Source organism: Phocoena phocoena, chromosome 2 (assembly GCF_963924675.1).
Source record: "Phocoena phocoena chromosome 2, mPhoPho1.1, whole genome shotgun sequence".
In the NCBI taxonomy this organism is placed as follows: domain Eukaryota; kingdom Metazoa; phylum Chordata; class Mammalia; order Artiodactyla; family Phocoenidae; genus Phocoena; species Phocoena phocoena.
Window position 1 is genome coordinate 23,011,114 of NC_089220.1, and position 20,256 is coordinate 23,031,369.

Genomic DNA, 20,256 nt, shown 5'->3' on the forward strand with positions numbered 1-20,256 from the left:
ATTAATTGATACATTTTGTGACCAAATGTTTGAAGAACTTATTGCAAGATGATTTTAAAATGTGCTTAGCAATGTTCAAACACATTCACTAAGTAAGCCTCTATCGTGTTGATGCTATATCGCTACAGTCTTAAAACCATGCCCAAATATGGCTTTCCCTTTTGGTTGTATTTATGCTTCCTATTCCCTTTGCAGGACTTCACTATCTATGTTTTTTCTGCAGTCGAACTGAAAGTAACACTAGTCCTGAACGGATGAATGAGCAGGTAGATGGGGCTTATTTTAATGTGTGCTTCAAATCTGCCAAGGCCTCAAACGTTTGCAGGCAAAGACGAAAGAAAAGGAAAGAAAACCTCCTGGCTAGGAATTAATGAAAACCCAAGGCCTGAGAAATTTCAGCATTATGTCAAGTACGCAGGCTTGTTTTTAACCCTTCCAAGTCTCAATAATCTAGGATGAGATGTGAACAAAAAAAATCTCTCTTACCCCCATGCATACTGTCTAAACAATGAAAGGATAATAAGCATTTGAAATAAAATATGTTGGAGACTTTCTTTAACTCGGTAATTCTCAAATGGGGGCAGTTTTGTCCCCCAGCAGACATTTGGCGTTTGTGGAGACGCTACTGGCATCAAAGGGGTGGAAATTACGGATTCTGACCAACATCCTACAATGCACAGGGCAGCCCCGCCCAGCAAAGAATTATCCAGCCCCAAATCTCAATAGCATCAAGGCTGAGGAACGCTACTAAGCGAGTCCAGGCAAGGACTTCTATTTGAGGATACTGTAATGGAAAAAACAACAAAACTAATAACCTCGTGTCAGTATCAATAAAACTGATAGGAGATAGGAAAATGAGAAAGAAATTTGAGGGCGTGCAATCTGAGTATCAGGATAGGAATCCTGAGTCTGCCCCTCACCTGTGTGATATCGGGCAAGTTATTTTGACTCTCAGAGCCTCAACAATGTAACCTTAATATGAGTATGGTGGTCATAATACCAAAGCAAGTACCCTCACAGGAGGGAGTGACGCACACACGCAGTGATGCGTAGGAAGGCACTTAGAGCATCTGTAAGCACTATAGAAATGTTTTTACTTTCGGTCCCTATAAAGAAAATGTTCTTTGGAATTTGAAACATTCAAATATAAAGAAAGAGTTTTCCCATCCAGTGTCCTTGAAGGGGAGCCACGTCTACATGTTTTCCATCATCTGAGTTGGGTGGTCAAGCAGGATTGAAGCATAGGTCATCGGTGGACATTTTACTGACCGAGGAAAGGGAAACCGATCAAGAGCACTTCCGTGAACTTAGTGTGTGATATCCAGGAAAAGGGAAAAAAACATTGAGACTCTGCTCTCCTCGGCACCACCTGCCATGGGAAGATGGAAAGTCTTACACATTGAAGCTGCTTATCAGTCTTCATGTTCCAGGAAGCCTGGCTCTGCCCTAAAAAGCCCCTTCCTGTACCATGTGCAGTGTTCTGAAAGCCCTGATGACATAACCAGTCACCTATTCACAGCAGAGAGAGGATCTTTAACAGCCCCAGTCAGCTCAGCCTCCCAGGGGACCTGGAGCTGGGGCTAAAATTAATTCTTCATGCTCAACTCACCGTTCACCTCCCCTCTCTTGTCCCCTCCACTGCATTGTGTCAAGACAGCAATTAGAGGCTTTATAAGGAACATTTGTCAGTGCCTGGATAACTCTGGGCTGACTCTTCTCTTATTTCCCTCTCGTGTTCCTTAGCCTTTCTATTTTCAGGTTCAAAGAAAGAAGCTGCTTTTCAGTTATATCTCCCAGAATTAAGTGATACAAGATTCTGATGGCTATAGAAGTATTTTCATTTTGGATCCTTCCTGATTCACAAAAAGTCAACGCTACATGCCATGGGCCCAGCTGGTTTCTAAATACTTCACAGTGGGATGTTTCAGTAGAGGCACATAAAATCCTATAAATGAGTATGAGAAGGTTCTGGAGTTGACCCACTCATCCTGGTGCACAGGGACCTGGAGAGCAGACACGGTTTCCTGAGAGCATGCCTTCCGAGTGAGATGACGTAAGTGAATATTCTGCAGGAGTTATATTTCCCTACTGTTTAAACGTTAGCTATAGACAAGTAGCACAACTGAACTCCTCTTGTTGGTTTACAGACTTATCACTATTGATAAAACAGAACGGCTTGGAAAAAGAATGGATACATCATTTTTGCAGAAACTGTGTCAAGACTGCATGCCCAGGTGGCTTTATTTTTTGATACCTAGATACAGGGGTTATTTTGATCTTATCCTTTAAAATAAATTAAATAAATATTGCCAGATTGCTCTAATGGAGCTTTAAATTTAGCAAAATGGATCCTTTCAGTAGCACAGGGAAGCAGGTGGGAGAGAAAATAAGGTATCCAAGGCTGAAAAAGTGAGCCACTCCTAGGAAGTCCTAGTCCAACTAGAATGCTGGACTTCCCAAAGCCATTTTCCAATCTAGGCAATGGAGTAAGGTGACAGCTCCTTTAAATACTCAGTATTCTTTGAGTTGCTTCATGGAAGCACATTGCCATCGTTGTTAGGAGGACAGCTTCGTCTCATTACAAATGAGTCTTTTAGCACAGCTAAGAAAACTTTTCTTTTTTAAAAGAGCATTTTCGACTCCCCATCTCACAATAACCACCTTTGTGTGGTTACTGATCTTTGGAACATGATACTTTAAGAAAAGGAATAAATCTAAGATGACACAAGAAAGATGCTCATTTCTATCTATTCATCTTTCAAGATATCCCCCAATTTGCTATGGGAGCAATATTGGAAATTGTGCTCAGCTGGGAACAGGAGACTCCGGTCCTAGTTCTGTCCCTCATTTACTATTCTCTCATGACTATTCTCTCATAGAAAAAACACAATCTCTCCCTGAGTCTCATTTTAAATTTGAAATGGAGAATAAAAATACCTACCCTACCTAATTTACAGGCTATTTAATAGTCAAAATGAAGTAGTCTATATGAGTGAATATGTAATAGCAAAAAATGCTACTCAAATGTTTGGTAATCCTCATAGCTAACGTTCATTGAGTATTGACTTAACTGACCCAGAATTATGTTGGGTATTTTACATGCATATTCACATTAGCCCTAGAAAGTAAGTATTATCATCATCCCATCGTATAGACTCGGAAACAGAGACTTGGGAGGTTCAATATCTTGCCTAAGGTTTGGAACTGGATCACCAAATAGGAGGAATAAGCACTTACCTAGAGAACCAAGAAAGCAGAGAGGGTAACAAATGAGACTGTGGGGAGGACCAAGAAAGCAGAGAGGGTAACAAATGAGACTGTGGGGAGGAAGAATCTGCTATATTTTGAAGGCATTATAGTGATCATCAGAGAAGAAAAGTCAGAACTGTTAGAAATTCTTACACTTAGTTTATAGTTGTTATATTTTGAATTATTTGTGGGGACATGCACCAAATATTTTAGTGCTTAGGGCTTTCAAGGTCTTAATCTAGTGGGCCTCAGAATTATAGCTAATGGCACCAAGATCCCAACTCTAGCCAGTTGACTCCAAAGCCCATACTTATAACTGCTTTACTGTATCATGTCCTGTAATAACAACACATATTATTACCAAATGACAGTTACCAACAGTTACTAGCAATAATGGTTTTCAGTGGGAAGCAATGCCATTAAAGAAAGGTTTGTTCTGTTTTGAAAACATAGGAAGCAACCCGTAATTCGGAACTAAACATACAAAGAGATAGGCACACAGCAAGGGTCACTGGTTTTCTTACATATATGTGGTTTTAAAAATGACCATTAAAGAGCCTTCTCATTTCTGGCAGCAAACTCAGAATCCTATATTGGCTCAGGGCAAGTGGTTAGCATCAGTTTAGAATCTTTGAAATTCCTAATAGAAACACAACAGACCCTACAGCAACAGTATCAGGGCCAATGATAATATGCATAGAGAGGGACTGATTTTTCTTATGAACAAGTTAACAGTTTTTAAGATTTTAGGCTATTTCGATTCCTCCCATCGCTCATCCCCCAGAGTTTAAGAAGCATTTAAAAATCAGGTCTATTAGTGTCTAGTGCATTTGGATGATGATGAGAATTCACAGTAGCTTCTAACACTTCTGGCTTTCTTCAAAGTCTCAAAGATAAATGCACACGGTCATTTTTGTGCCTTAATCTAAGAAGTGCTAAGAGTAGTATGTGAAAAGACTCCCAGCAGAGACTGAGCTGGATATGGTACAGAGACTGAGATGGTAGATAAATGAGTGGGTGGGGCTTTTTGCTTCAGTATTTTGGGGGTCTTGTATGCTCCTTGTGAATGCTCCCATAATACTTAAAGCAGACACAGGAAGACCCTGGCTAACAGAGGAAAAACCAGTAGCACAGTTACTTCTAATTGGCATTTAAAGAAAAGTAATGCTAACTTAGGCATGAAAAAATAATCACAGCCTTCAAGTCATTCAACATTCTTGGGCCACAAATAGGCAAATTTACATATTTCTCTCAAGTGTGATGATTATTAGCTAAAGGGCTTTTACATTTCTGGAAATGTGCTTCCAGCTTCCTTACCTCTGTGCTCACCTCACTATAAAGGAAGTAAGAAGATAACAGTGAGAAAATGTTGGGCCGTTTGGAGTGTAGGAGATAAGAGAGTTAGACATAGCATAAATGTCCACATTAGTGACAAGTTCAATATTCTGAGCTATTCTCTTGCATCTACCAGGCGATAATGTAATGATGGAACAAAGGCCTTTAGCTAAAGTATTTTCCCTTCCATTCCTGGCACTTTTATGATCAGGGTTCAGGGCTCTTTCCTGGTAGAAGTGAGAGATGAGAGGGAAAGCTAAGGGATTATTTGAATGATCTTTTGAAAGAAAGCAACCTTTCCCCCCATTGTCCTTGATTTGGCCATATGGCTCCGGGAGTTTGTTGGTGAATGCTCCTTGACTATAAAATATCAACAGATGATTAGCCCCTCTCCCTCCCACACCAGCATGCCTGCTATTAAAATGCCTACTAGGACCAACCTCTGAAAATCAAGGCAGGCTAGTGTAAGTGAGGGAGCAAAAACTGGCCAAGTCAACGAAATGAATGGAATTCCACCCGTAGTTTTTCTCTCATTGTTACTCTGACTTGATGTTCATCATCTCAAGTTTAGTAAACTTCCTTTCACAGTCTTTCTGCCGTCTCTGGCCATCTGTATGTTCAATCACACCTGACTACACGGCACCACAAAGCCCAGCTCTCATATTGATTATTCCATGATTACTGACAATAGTTTATTTTAGAGATGGTGTACCCTTCCCTCCATTGCTCATCCTTGGCAGTGCCCCGGAAAATCCATAATCATTGTATTTGGTATGAGCCAGTCAGCAGTATTAATCAGATGGACAAAGTAAGTGTTCAGTGCATAGTCAGTAAGTCTCCAGAAGCTCCCTGTACTGGACCAAGTCCGAAAGAAATCACTTCTTTTTTCATCCAAAAAATATGAAAGTGTGCTTAATATTCAGTGTTTTAATGATGTGGTGACAGTCATGAGAAAATCACCAGTTAGAAGTAAGAATGGGAGAACAAAAGAGAGTCTGGTCATTGAGAGTAAAACATGTACCTGTGGGATAATGCTCATTCACTGGCCAGTTGTCCACCTGAAGCGTGGCATTGCCGCCGTTCCTCGTAAAGCGCACCACGTGGTATTTGCCATCATTTACCGGGGTCCTCTCCTCTTTGATGGAGATGTCAACTGTGCCAATATTGAAGACAACTCCAATTTTCCCCTGTTCCTATAATAAAGAAACACAAAAGGCAAGTTATCACTAACCACAAGGTTTTCTCCCTTTAAAGCTGATCCTCCAACTAACAATGAATCTGTAGGTACCCAGAGAGAGCTGTCGGCTTGAAGTTAATAATAGTATCCTACATTTCTCCATGGGCTTTCATCCTGAACATAAAAGCCGATGATACAAAACCACCCAAATTGCTCTCAGAGGCTGCACTGCACAGGTTACATCATTGGATTGCCCTCAACAGATATCAAAGCTGGAACCACAGAACTACCTAACAAGTGAGTAATGACACTGCAAGGTTCTGTGAGATGAATTAGGCATGTTTTCTAGAAGAGGCTAATCAGACACTGAATTGTAGGTTACTTCACAATTCAGATTTAGGATTAAAGAGGAAATGCAAGCCTGCTTGCACTCTGGGGGGCAAACAAGGCCAAGAGGAGGGGTACAGAATGGTTAGGAGCCCAAACCATAGGAGCTAGCACTATAGACTTACTCTTGGTGATACTTTCTGTAGGTATAAAGAACATAGGAAATGTATCCTCAGTGGGGCCCAGTGAAACTGAACTGGGGTTTTCCAAGTCAGATGCTGGCACCCTTCCCACACTTGTAGCCCTATTCCTAAGGTTAAGCCAAAGAAGGAGGTAATATTCAGTGCTATAGCTTTATGTTACACAGCAGAAAAGAACCTCTGTGGCCCTACATAGACTTCTGGGAGGGAAAACACAATGAATTCCAGAAGAGTAACATTAGGGCAATGAAGGTGATGGTGGTGGTGGTGACATCATCCACACCCTGGGAAGTGCCCAGAAACACTGAAATATAAATAACAATGTTATTAAAACTCTTACTCTTCTCCTTTAATAACCTATGACTAAGAGTTGGAATTAGTATTCAGAAGAAGACACGAAATGAAAGTAACCTCATGGATCAGATATAATCAGTCTCTCACAACCTCTCTGAAATGTATCAGCACGCAGGGTGTCAGGAGGAAATGGGCAAGGAGAGAAAAGAAACATCTTTCTCCATTTCTCTAAGAGTCTGGCTTATTGGCAAACGGTTGGACTTACAAAAACAATAAAATTTAGTTGTGATTCTGATGTTCTACAAGACTGAGTCACAGTATTTGTCCACATGGTCTCTGTTATCCTCTATTTCCTTCTATTCAAGAAGAAGGAGAAGGAGGAAGCGGGGGAGGAAAGGAAGGAGGAGGATATGGGAAAAGAAGTCCAGAATCCACACAAACTAAGACATAGGAAAGACTTCACTGAATCTCAAGTTTAGTAACTTTGGTTCATCCATTCATTCATTCAATACATAAATACACTATTCATTAAGCACTCACTATGCTTAAAGTCAATAAATTGAGACTTCTGGTGAGACTTTAGGTACTGGTTTCCATATAGTTTGCTAGACTTCACTTATTTTTCCAAAAGACAGGCTTTCCTTAACTAGCCAATTTTCCTTTAGTTATGCGAACACATCTTGTACCCAGTAAAAGGATGAATAAGGACCTAGGAGCCTTAATCGTAAAAAGTAGGAATCTAGGCTGATCAAAAGAGGCTGATTTCAGCATGCAGGGATGCTGAGATACAGGGTGGACATCATTGCTTCCTTTGTGCCCTGATAGCACAGCACACAATGTAAAATGGTGTCTGCAATACCCATGTTCTGTTCTCTGGGAGAAGCAATTCAGGTGCCTCCCCAAATGGTGACTAAACATACTCATTTTCTTAAGTTTCTAAGAAACAGGATTTCTTAAATCGCTGTTTATTGAGACACTGTGTTCTCAGCTTTGTTTTCTTTGTTTTCCTATCTCTGCACCTCCAGCACTAAACAAAATACCTACTATTAAAACATGATGCATGGATAAGTGAACCTGATGGTCGGTTCTTCTGCATCTTTCATGCCCATAATTAATAATATTATGATCCATTTTATTCTTTCTCCTTAATTCTCTGGGAATGCAGAAATGACAATATGACTTTTCTGCTTTCTCTTAAAGAGTTGGCATGTACTTCTAAGGGTGTGTGTGTGTGTGTGTGTGTGTGTGTGTGTTCTGGTACCTAATCACCCTCGTGCCTAAATAAGCAAGGTTATAATAACCTGAGTCATAATCTTTTTAGCAGAATTGAAGGACTGGAGGAGTGAAAAAACCATGACTGCAGACACCATTACTCCTCTGCCCACCCCACAAATGTGGACTGTTTATTGCATCACTGTTCCTCAATGAGAAACCACTGTATAAATCCTGGATGCATGTAAGGGACTGCTGGCGATTCAATTCACCTCAGTCACTAATTAATCATGGATGGAGAGGAGACCTTTAGACCAGCCTTCTGCAGCTTTTCAGCAGCAGCAGTGGCAAAGCACAGTTCTGGCTCACGGAGTAGGCTGATCAGTGAGATATATTCTTGGGCAGATTTTCTGCAAGATCCATAATAGATTCAGGAAAAGAGAAGATTTAATCTCTGCCAGAATAAATATTTGGTCCTTATCTTAGGCGCCACACATTTGCTATTGCAATCACTGTTTTGGGGAGGTCTTCTTAATCCTGCTAGCACGTTGCCAATGTCAGTGGAGACCCTTACTCAGATGTTTCATTGTGTTTCCTGCAGTGGTAAAAGTGCCTGTGCCGGACCTCAGATGTGGTCTTTTCACTCACAGTAATGAAATCTCTAATGAGATTTCATTACTGCAACGTCCTTGTCATTTGTCATGGGACCACAGTGGCATTATAATCTGTGGCTAACTGCTTTGTCTCAGTTTATTATAAGCTTTGTGACAAATACCCAAACAATTGCCCAGGCTTGAATCCATCATGCTCAGCTGCCATGAAAGTAAAGTGTGCTGGCTCATGTGTCCAGAGAAGAGATGATGTGAAGGATAAAAAGCACTGGCTTTGGAGTCAGCCCTGACTAACCTGGGGCAAGTTACTTAACTTTTCTGAACCCATTTCTTGATAATATATTATGGGGATAGGATACTAGTTTTACATACTTTGGAGGGCTGTTATAAGGCTGAAATGTTATAATTAATATGACAGTACTTTATGAATAATAAAATATTATACCAGTATAAGGTATACATGAGATCAAGAGAAGGAAACCATCCAATCATTTGACTATTTAAAACACTGTGATTGCTGGAGAAGTTCACTGGTTCGATATGATAAACATGGGTTTTAGCATATCTTGGTTCCAATAATACGTCTGATTCTTAAAGCTGCATGACCTGGGGCAGGTTGTTTAACTTCTGGTGTTTCTTTTATAAAGGATCACGTGGAGGGAGAAAGGCAAACTGCAGTGAGGATTTTAGGAAAACACGTATGTGTGAAGCACCTGGCACAAAGCTGTGCATATTTTGGGACCTCAATAGTTTGGGACCTCAATAGTAATTGTAAGTCACCTCTTCTCTTTCTCCCCGCCCCCATCAGTGTAGTTGACATTAGTGGCATGAGCCAAGGACGGGTTGGCGACACTGTCATTAAGAAATACTGTAAAAATAAATGTACATTTCAGCAAATAGAACACTAAAAAAACCAACATTTGCACGGTTGATTTCCTGCCACGATTTGGTAGTTGCTCTCTCTCTACATTCCTTGGTGCCTTTTATAAGCCTCTCCAAGATAAGCAAAAGTGTAGGTGCAAAAACAGCATGACTATAAATTTTAATAACTCCATACACTTCACCACTAAAGTTGCTACCAAGGCAATCACTTCAATCTATGTTACTCCTTGATATTAAAAACAAAGACAAGTGGTAGATCAGAAGACATTACCAAAGAATCCTCAAGTGCGTTCAGGGAAAAACTGAACAGTACAGAAAATGGCTGTCTTTAAATAGCCAGTAAGTCGTTCTTTATCAGTAATGACTCTTTATGAGCCCCCATGGTTCCTCAAATTAGTCCAGCTCCACCTTTCTGACCCTCCATCAGCCAAAGAGCACTGATCGCTATGGAGGTGACCCAAGAGATGCTACCAACACCAGGGTCAGATTTCAGGAGCAAAAACGCACAGGGGCAAGAAATATCCTCAGGAATCAAGAACTCCCTGAAGGCGATCTCTTCATTCATTCCAGAGTGCCCCAGGGGAAGGCAAAATGCACCATCTGCTATTTCAGAAAATTGCAGCTGACAGAAACAGAACTGGGGCTCTCAAATGTGTGCCAGGATGCTATGCAAAGGAAGCAGTTCTCAATATCTTAACTTCTAGGCTTCACACAGAATTTGTGAGTTCAGTGCTAGGTTGTAAAACAATAACAACATGAATGTGAGCCTGCCTGGGGCCCAGACACCATCAGGTCTGCCATACTCATTTCAGAGTCTGGCTGATAGTAAATAAAGTAATCAGTGGCACTGTTTACCACATTTTGGTAGTTCTCCTCCATTACGGGCTCATACGAGAGAGAAATTCTGGGTCCGCTTGTGATGGGTACGGCCAATGGACCAGTGTTGACCAATAAAATCAGGTGTTGCTACTGAGCCATCCGTTTAATTGCTGGTTTGAGGCCTGCCAGAATTCTCCCATTTGCTCTGAACCACTGCACTCAGCAAATTCCTAGCAGTGACTTCTCTGTCAATCTGGGTCACTGAGGGAGAATGACAACAAGCCACACTACAATCGACATGGAAAACATGAGAAACAAAGCTTGGTTGCTTTATGCCACCAAATATTGGTATTTGAAGCTGTCTTTTACTGCAGCATAACCCAGACTATCTGGATGATGGAGTAGGTGCTCAACAAGTATTTTTAACAGAATAATTTTCAAATTCCCACAATTACCCTTAAAATATTTTTCTTTTTTGAATGTAGAAGCATTTAGGAGAATCCAGCTATATTTTATTAAGCCAGACATGAAAGAGATTTGCAAAGATGTAAAACAATGCCATTAACAGTAATTTTTAAAATACTGTTTTTCAAAAATTGTTATTTATGTGAACATGAATTGGGCTTATTACTCATTTCTAAATGGATTAATAGACAGCTACTTTAAATGTTTCATGGTTTTAATTTCTAACAGGGTAAACATCACTAGATATAACTCACGTTAACAAAAGCTCTTTGGGCTTATCATTTTTTTAAGTTTAAAGGGGTCTTAAGACCAAAAGATTTGAGAACTGCTAAGTTAGTTGATCTGGAAGGTTTATTCCACTTAAAAAACTTCATTACACTCTTGTGTTCAGAGTTCCAGGTAAAATGATAAAAAATTAGATTTGCTCTATCTTTTCATTCTAAGACATAGCCTAACAATTTAGTATAAAAATTGAATTTTACCTACATTTCTTTTATTTTAAAAAATTTTTAAATTTAACTTATTTTTTTATACAGCAGGTTCTTATTAGTCATCCATTTTATACACATCAGTGTATACATGTCAAACCCAATCTCCCAATTCATCACACCATCACCCCCACCCCCCTGCCGCTTTCCCCCCTTGGTGTCCATACGTTTGTTCTCTACATCTGTGTCTCAGTTTCTGCCCTGCAAACCAGTTCATCTGTACCATTTTTCTAGGTTCCACATATATATGTTAATATACGATATTTGTTTTTCTCTTTCTGACTTACTTCACTCTGTATGACAGTCTCTAGGTCCATCCACGTTTCGACAAATGACCCAATTTCGTTCCTTTTTATGGCGGAGTAATATTCCATTGCATATATGTACCACATCTTCTTTATCCATTCATCTGTTGATGGGCATTTAGGTTGCTTCCATGACCTGGCTATTGTAAGTAGTGCTGCAATGAACATTGGGGTGCATGTGTTTTTGAATTATGGTTTTCTCTGGGTATATGCCCAGTAGTGGGATTGCTGGATCATACGGTAATTCTATTTTTAGTTTTTTAAGGAACCTCCATACTGTTCTCCATAGTGGCTGTATCAATTTACATGCCCACTCACAGTGCAAGAGAGTTCCCTTTTCTTCACACCCTCTCCAGCATTTGTTGTATGTAGATTTTCTGATGATGCCCATTCTTACTGGTGTGAGGTGATACCTCATTGTAGTTTTGATTTGCATTTCTCTAATAACTAGTGATGTTGAGCAGCTTTTCATGTGCTTCTTGGCCATCCGTATGTCTTCTTTGGAGAAATCTCTATTTAGGTCTTCTGCCCATTTTTGGATTGGGTTGTTTGTTTTCTTTTAATATTGAGCTGCATGAGCTGTTTATATATTTTGGAGATTAATCCTTTGTCCGTTGATTCGTTTGCAAATATTTTCTCCTATTCTGAGGGTTGTATTTTCACCTTGTTTATGGTTTCCTTTGCTGTGCAAAAGCTTTGAAGTTTCATTAGGTCCCATTTGTTTATTTTTGTTTTTATTTCCACTACTCTAGGAGGTGGATCAAAAAAGATCTTGCTGTGATTTATGTCAAAGAGTGTTCTCCCTATGTTTTCCTCTAAGAGTTTTATAGTGTCCAGTCTTACATTTAGGTCCGTAATCCATTTTGAGTTCATTTTTGCGTATGGTGTTAGGGACTGTTTTAATTTCATTCTTTTACATGTAGCTGTCCAGTTTTCCCAGCACCACTTATTGAAGAGACTGTCTTTTCTCCATTGTATATCCTTGCCTCCTTTGTCATAGATTAGTTGACCATAGGTGCGTGGGTTTACCTCTGGGCTTTCTATCCTGTTCCATTGATCTATGCTTCCGTTTTTGTGCCAGTACCATATTGTCTTGATTACTGTAGCTTTATAGTACAGTCTGAAGTCAGGGAGTCTGATTCCTCTAGCTCCGTTTTTTCCCCTCAAGACTGCTTTGGCTATTTGGGGTCTTTTGTGTCCATACAAATTTTAAGATTTTTTGTTCTAGTTTTGTAAAAAATGCCATTGGTAATTTTCTGTTTTTTTTTTTTTTTTTTTTTTTTTTTGCGGTACGCGGTCCTCTCACTGTTGTAGCCTCTCCCGTTGCAGAACACAGGCTCCGGACACACAGGCACAACGGCCATAGTTCACCGGCCCAGCCGCTCCGCGGCATGTGGGATCTTCCCAGACCGGGGCACGAACCCGTGTCCCCTGCGTCGGCAGGCAGACTCTCAACCACTGCACCACCAGGGAAGCCCGCCATTGGTAATTTGATAAGGATTGCATTGAATCTGTAGATTACTTTGGGTAGTATAGTTATTTTCACCGCATTGATTCTTCCAATCCAAGATCATGGTATGTCTCTCCATCTGTTTGTATCTTCTTTAATTTCTTTCATCAGTGTCTTATAGTTTTCTGCATACAGGTCTTTTGTCTATCCAGGTAGGTTTATTCCTAGGTATTTTATTCTTTTTGTTGCAATGGTAAATGGGAGTGTTTCCTTAAGTTCTCTTTCAGATTTTCCATCATTAGTGTATAGGAATGCAAGAGATTTCTGTGCATTAATTTTGTATCCTGTAACTTTACCAAATTCATTGATTACCTCTAGTAGTTTTCTGGTGGCATCTTTAGGATTTTCTAAGTATATCATGTCATCTGCGAACAGTGACAGTTTTACTTCTTCTTTTCCAATTTGTATTCCTTTTATTTCTTTTTCTTCTCTGATTGCTGTGGCTAGGACTTCCAAAACTATGTTGAATAATAATGGCAAGAGTGGACAACCTTGTCTTATTCCTGTTCTTAGAGGAAATGCTTTCAGTTTTTCACCACTGAGAATGTTTGCTCTGGGTTTGTCATATATGGCCTTTATTATGCTGAGGTAAGTTCCCTCTATGCCCACTTTCTGGAGAGTTTTTATCATAAATGGGTGTTGAATTTTGTCAAAAGCTTTCTCTCTATCTATTGAGATGATCATATGGTTTTTATTCTTCAATTTATTAAGATTGTGTATCACATTGATTGATTTGTGTATATTGAAGAATCCTTGCATCCCTGGGATAAATCTCACTTGATCATAGTGTATGATTCTTTTAATGTGTTGTTGGATTCTGTTTGCTAGTACTTTGTTGAGGATTTTTGCATCTATATTCATCAGTGATATTGGTCTGTACTTTTCTTTTTTTGTAGTATCTTTGTCTGGTTTTGGTATCAGGGTGATGGTGGCCTCGTAGAATGAGTTTGGGACTGTTCCTTCCTCTGCAATTTTTTGGAAGAGTTTGAGAAGCATGGGTATTAGCTCCTCTCTAAATGTTTGATAGAATTCGCCTGTGAAGCCATCTGGTCCTGGACTTTTGTTTGTTGGAAGGTTTTTAATCATAGTTTCAGTTTCATTATTTGTGATTGGCCTGTTCATATTTTCTAATTCTTCCTGGGTCAGTCTTGGAAGGTTATACCTTTCTAAGAACTTGTGCATTTCTTCCAGGTTTTCCATTTTATTGGCATAGAGTTGCTTGTAGTAGTCTCTTAGGATGCTTTGTATTTCTGTGGTGTCTTTTGTAACTGCTCCTTTTTCATTTCTAATTTTATTGAGTCCTCTCCCTCTTTTTCTTGATGAGTCTGGCTAATGGTTTATCAGTTTTGTTTATCTTCTCAAAGAACCAGCTTTTAGTTTTATTGATCTTTGCTACTGTTTTCTTTGTTTCTATTTCATTTATTTCTGCTCTGCTCTTTATGATTTCTTTCCTTCTGCTAACTTTGGGTTTTGTTTGTTCTTCTTTCTCTAGTTCCTTTAGGTGTAAGGTTAGATTGTTTATTTGAGATTTTTCTTGTTTCATGAGGTATGCTTGTATAGCTATAAACTTCCCTCTTAGAACTGCTTTTGCTGCATCCCATAGGTTGTGGATCATCGTGTGTTCATTGTTATTTTTCTCTAGGTGCTTTTTGATTTCCCCTTTGATTTCTTCAGTTATCCCTTGGTTATTTAGTAACATATTTTTTAGCCTCCATGTGTTTATGTTTTCTACGTTTTTTTCCCTGTAATTGATTTCTAATCTCATAGCATTGTGGTCAGAAATGATGCTTGATATGATTTCAGTTTTCTTAAATTTACTGAGGCTTGATTTGTGACCCAAGATGTGATCTATCCTGGAGAACGTTCCGTGCGCACTTGAGAAGAAAGTGTAATCTGCTGTTTTTGGATGGAATGTCCTATAAATATCAATTAAATCTATCTAGTCTATTGTGTCATTTAAAGCTTCTGTTTCCTTATTTATTTTCATTTTGGATGATCCGTCAATTGGTGTAAGTGAGGTGTTAAAGTCCTGAACGATTATTGCGTTACTGTCAATTTCCTCTTTTATAGTTGTTAGCAGTTGCCTTATATATTGAGGTGCTCCTATGTTGGGTGCATAAGTATATACAATTGTTATATCTTCTTCTTGCATTGATCCTTTGATCATTATGTAGTGTCCCTCTTTATCTCTTGTAACAGTGTTTATTTTAAAGTCTATTTTATCTGATACGAGTATCGCTACTCCAGCTTTCTTTTGCTTTACATTTGCATGGAATATCTTTTTCCACCCCCTCACTCTCAATCTGTGTGTCCTTAGGTCTGAAGTGGGTCTCTTGTAGACAGTATATATATGGGTCTTGCTTTTGTATCCATTCAGCAAGACTGTGTCTTTTGGTTGGAGCATTTAATCCATTCATGGTCAAGGTAATTATCGATATGTGTGTTCCTATGAGCATTTTCTTAATTGTTTTGGATTTGTTTTTGTAGGTCCTTTTCTTGTCTTGTGTTTCCCACTTAGAGATGTTTCTTTAGCATGTTTTGTAGAGCTGGTTTGGTGGTGCTGAATTCTCTTACCTTTTGCTTGTCTGAAAAGCTTTTGATTTCTCCATCGAATCTGAATGAGATCCTTGCCAGGTAGACTAATCTTGGTTGTAGGTTCTTCCCTTTCATCACTTTAAGTATATCATGCCACTCCCTTCTGGCTTGTAGAGTTTCTGCTGAGAAATCAGCTGTTAACCTTATGGGAATTCCCTTGTATGTTATTTGTTGTTCTGCCCTTGCTGCTTTCAATAATTTTTCTTTGTCTTTAATTTTTGCCAATTGATTACTATGTGTCTCAGTGTGTTTCTCCTTGGGTTTATCCTGTATTGGACTTTGTGTGCTTCCTGGACTTGGGTGGCTCTTTCCTTTCCCACGTTAGGGAAGTTTTCGACTATAATCTCTTCAAATATTTTCTCTGGTCCTTTCTCTCTCTCTTCTCCTTCTGGGACCCCTATAATGTGAATGTTGTTTCATTTAATGTTGTCCCCAAGGTCTCGTAGGCTGTCTTCATTTCTTTTCATTCTTTTTTCTTTATTGTGTTCCGCAGCAGGGAATTCCACCATTATGTCTTCCAGGTCACTTATCCGTTCTTCTGCCTCAGGTATTCTGCTATTGCTTCCTTCTAGTGCAGTTTTCATTTCAGTTATTGTATTGTTCATCTCTGTTTGTTTGTTCTTTAATTCTTCTCGAACTTTGTCAAATATTTCTTGCATCTTCTCAATCTTTGCCTCCATTCCTTTTCTGAGGTCCTGGATCATCTTCACTATCATTATTCTGAATTCTTTTTTTGGAAGGTTGCCTATCTCCACTTCATTTAGTTGTTTTTCTGGGGTTTTATCTTTTCCTTTATCTGGTACATAGCCCTCTGTCTTTTCATCTTGTCTATCTTTCTGTGAATGAGGTTTTGTTCCACCGGCTGCAGGACTGTAGTTCTTCTTGCTTCTGCTGTTTGCCCTCTGGTGGATGAGGCTATCTAAGAGGTTTATGCAAGTTAGATGGGAGGGACTGGTGGTGGGTAGAGCTGACTGTTGCTATGGTGGGGGGAGCTCCGTAAAACTTTAATCCGCTTGACTGCTGATGGGTGGGCCTGGGTTCCCTCCCTTTTGGTTGTTTGGCCAGAGGCAACCCAACATTGGAGCCTACCTGGGCTCTTTGGTGGGGCTAATGACACACTCTGGGAGGGCTCACACCAAGGAGTACTTCCCAGAACTTCTGCTGCCAGTGTCCTTGTCCCCAAGGTGAGCCACAGCCAGCCCCCCGCCTCTGCAGGAGACTGTCCAACACCAGCAGGTAGGTCTGGTTCAGTCTCCCCTGGGGTCACTGGCTCTTCCCCTGGGTCCCAATGCACACACTACTTTGTGTGTGCCCTCCAAGAGTGGAGTCTCTGTTTCTCCCAGTCCGTCAAAGTCCTGAAATCAAATCCCTCTAGCCTTCAAAGTATGATTCTCTAGGAATTCCTCCTCCCATTGCTGGACCCCCAGGTTGGGAAGCATGACATGGGGCCCAGAACCTCCACTCCAGTGGTTGGACTTCTGTGGTATAAGTGTTCTCCAGACTGTGAGTCACCCACCCAGCAGTTATGGGATTTGATTTTACTTTGATTGTGCCCCTCCTACCGTCTCATCTTGGCTTCTCCTTTGTCTTTGGACGTGGGGTATCATTTTGATGAGTTCTGGTGTCTTTCTGTCGCTGATTGTCCAGCAGCTAGTTGTGATTCTGGTGTTCTAGCAAGAGGGAGTGAAAGCACATCCTTCTACTCTGCCATCTTGGTTCCAATCCCCCCTCCAAATTTTATAGGTTAAAAAGATGAAGATTCAGACAATTGAGAATTCGCACGAGTACTAAAATATTATTTAATATTAGAATACAGGTCTGTCTGACTTTAAAACCCATGGGTTTTCCACCTTGTTATGTTTCCATCATACGTATTCAAGTTGCAACTGAGTTATTTATAGAAAATGGTATATGTATTACATATTATACACTTTACATCTGTATAACCTGCCTAACCTGTCTGCCTAACATACTTGTGTGTATTTCAAATGTAGAGATCCTAACAGGTGCTCAGCAAACACTTGTTAAATTAATGGATAAGTGAATGAATGAATATAAATTATAATGTGTGGTTGTGATAGAAAAAAACTGTGTTAATATGCTTTTATACCATGGGAGGCTAACTAGGATTTGAACAGTCTGGGATAAAGCAATGAATTGGTCATTTGTACTGAGAAATTTTTTTGTAATAAATCTTGGGCAAAACATATGTCTCATTATGCTTTATATATGCAATTTGTAAAATACAAAAGGATAAGGTACAATTTACTTGATTCATCAGATAATTTTGACTATGAGAGGATTTTATTGGCGTTCACTAGGATAAAACACCCTGCATTTATTAGATCATGTATGGGTTCTTTATGTGGCTATTAATTATCTTTCAGTGAAGATCGTAAGTCCATTCTTTCAATGTTATAATCTCCTTGTTCCAGACCCAAGACGACTGTTAGATAATAAGCAGTGAGTGTGCATTTCTGGTGTGCAAAGCCATGTGCTATGAAGGGATTTGAGACCAGGTCTCTCCCTCAAGAAGTCCAAGATAGAGAATAATCCTATCCGGAATCACCCACACTGACAAGGCTCCAACCTGTGCAACTGCGAGAGGGTTTGGACTTCCACTGTCATCTCATGGCAATGACCCAGTCTCCTTCCTTCGAGGAGCTTAAATGTGGCTGTGTGTGTGGCAGGAAGGGCAGGGAGGGAAGAAGAAAATGTCTGCTCTGGGTCCCGGAGACTTTAAGATCTAGAAGCAGAAGACCTGAGTCCAGTCAAGCTCTGTATCTTGTTGCCCAGATGATCTGGAACAGGTCTCAACTGTCGGTATGAAAAATAAGAACAACAATACAAAGACAACAATAATAATAATGCCTGTGTTGAATGGTACTTAAGAGAAATGAATAAAATCTTGGCAAATTATGAAGTGCTGCTCAAAGGTTGATATAAACATAATGTTAATGGTGGGGGTGAAGATGGTGATAATAGTAAAGATAGTGAAGATAACTGGGTAAGAAATAGCATGACAGATGATGGGTGAGTCAGAGGCTTTTGCACACACCCTACACCATACTTCTCTGTGTATTTGAAATGACTGTCTCCCATTCAAGATCATCAACTCCAGAATCCGTACAGACTGTCCCTAGAAAATTCATGTTAAATGGCTTGGAAATAAATTCTATTTTCCTAAATCTGCACAGGTCTCTGTGACCTTTGTGCTCACCCAGCAAAATTGTATCCATCTTCCCCCCGCCCCCAGCTGCAGTTGTGCTTCTCCTGTTGTTTTCCTGATGTCTGGTTGCACGAGGTCAATCAATTAAAGTGGATTAGATCCACAGGCCGAAAGACTAACAGAGGGTCAGGAGAGATAAGACTGATAAATAGCTCAAGACAGTTCCATCTCTAACTCCCAGAAAAGAAAAAAAAGAGAGAGAGAGCATGGATGACAGCTCAGGACAACAGGAACTCTGACCCAAGGAGGGAAATCAAGGAAGGACGAGACAGCTGGTGCAAGTAAATAAGATGCAAGTCGGAGCCAGGGCTCTAACAATCACCGGTTACACGCCGGCATCCTGAGTCATCATGTCCTTCAAATCCACTCTGAACATGCATTTCGTATTGACAGACCCCAATGTCACACTGCCTCATTTGGTAGTTAAGTCTGACTATAAAGTGAAAATTAAAAGTTCATTTCCGTAGGAGTCCCAGTGTTTCACCAGGGCCTGCAGCAGTCTCCTGGCAGGATTCAGGTGACAGCTGGCAGGGCAGTGCTGACTAAAACCCAGTACAGACTGAACATCTCCCATAAATGCCTTGCTTGTTCCCCAAATCTCTGCCACAGCTGTGAGGAACCACCCAATGGCCTTAATAAAGCGACCTTAAGCCCTGTGCTCACAGTAACATCAAAATCCTCAAAATTAGGAAGCACTTTTTAAATCACCAAGAATTCTTCCAGAATATCTTACATCTTTTTATTTTACATTATAATCCCAGTTCTATTTTTCAAAAAATTATACATACACGTACATATATATATATATATATATACATAGATACAGACAGAGAGAGAGAGAGAGAGGGTGGGGGGAGGGAAGGAGAAAGGGAAGAACGTCTGGAAGGATAATACCAAATTGGTACTACGTGCACTATCTGGGACGTAAAGTGGCGTCTAGCGGCAACAGAAACTAACTTTGTGAGTTTCTATACTGTTGAATTTTACAGAGAGCATATGTTGATGGAATAATCACGTTTTTGCTTTTTAAAAAATTCAGACAAAAATTTTTCACCGAGAAAATGCATCTCAAAATGGCTTGTCCCCCCCACCCCCGCGCCCACCTGGCACGTACGCACACTGTGTGCGTGCGCGCGCGCGCACACACAGCGTGAAAGCAGAGTGTCTTACATCTCACCTACACACTTACAAAGCGTGGTCCTGGAAGCAGCATCAGCATCAGCATCACTTAGGAACTCATTAGAAATGTAAATTCTTGGATCTAAAACCAGACTCTGAATCAGAAACCCTGGAGTGGGACCCAGCAATCCGTATGTTCACAAGCTCTCCTGGTGATTTAGATACTTGCTAAAGTCTGGGAATGAACTCCTTATATTAATGTTTTGGTTCCACTAGGGCTATGGTTTCAACTGGGGTGATTTGGTACCCAGGGACATTTGGCAATGCCTGGAGACATTTTTGCTTGTCACAACTAGGGTTGGGGCGCTAATGGTCTCTAGGGGGTATAGGCCAGAAATGTTGCTCAGTATCCAACAATACACAGCCAAGAAATACCTGC

General features: G+C 40.2%; 1 protein-coding gene across 12 annotated transcripts in view; it reads right to left on the reverse strand.

The window, feature by feature from the left end:
• The window catches only part of NRXN3 (neurexin 3), a 1,619,945-nt gene that overhangs the window by 184,659 nt on the left and 1,415,030 nt on the right, over positions 1-20,256 (reverse strand). For all 12 annotated transcript variants that reach the window (XM_065871344.1, XM_065871334.1, XM_065871333.1 and 9 more), the window contains one exon: positions 5,606-5,777. In XM_065871344.1, the coding sequence (XP_065727416.1) occupies positions 5,606-5,777 (172 nt within the window). The remainder of the gene's footprint in view (positions 1-5,605; positions 5,778-20,256) is intronic.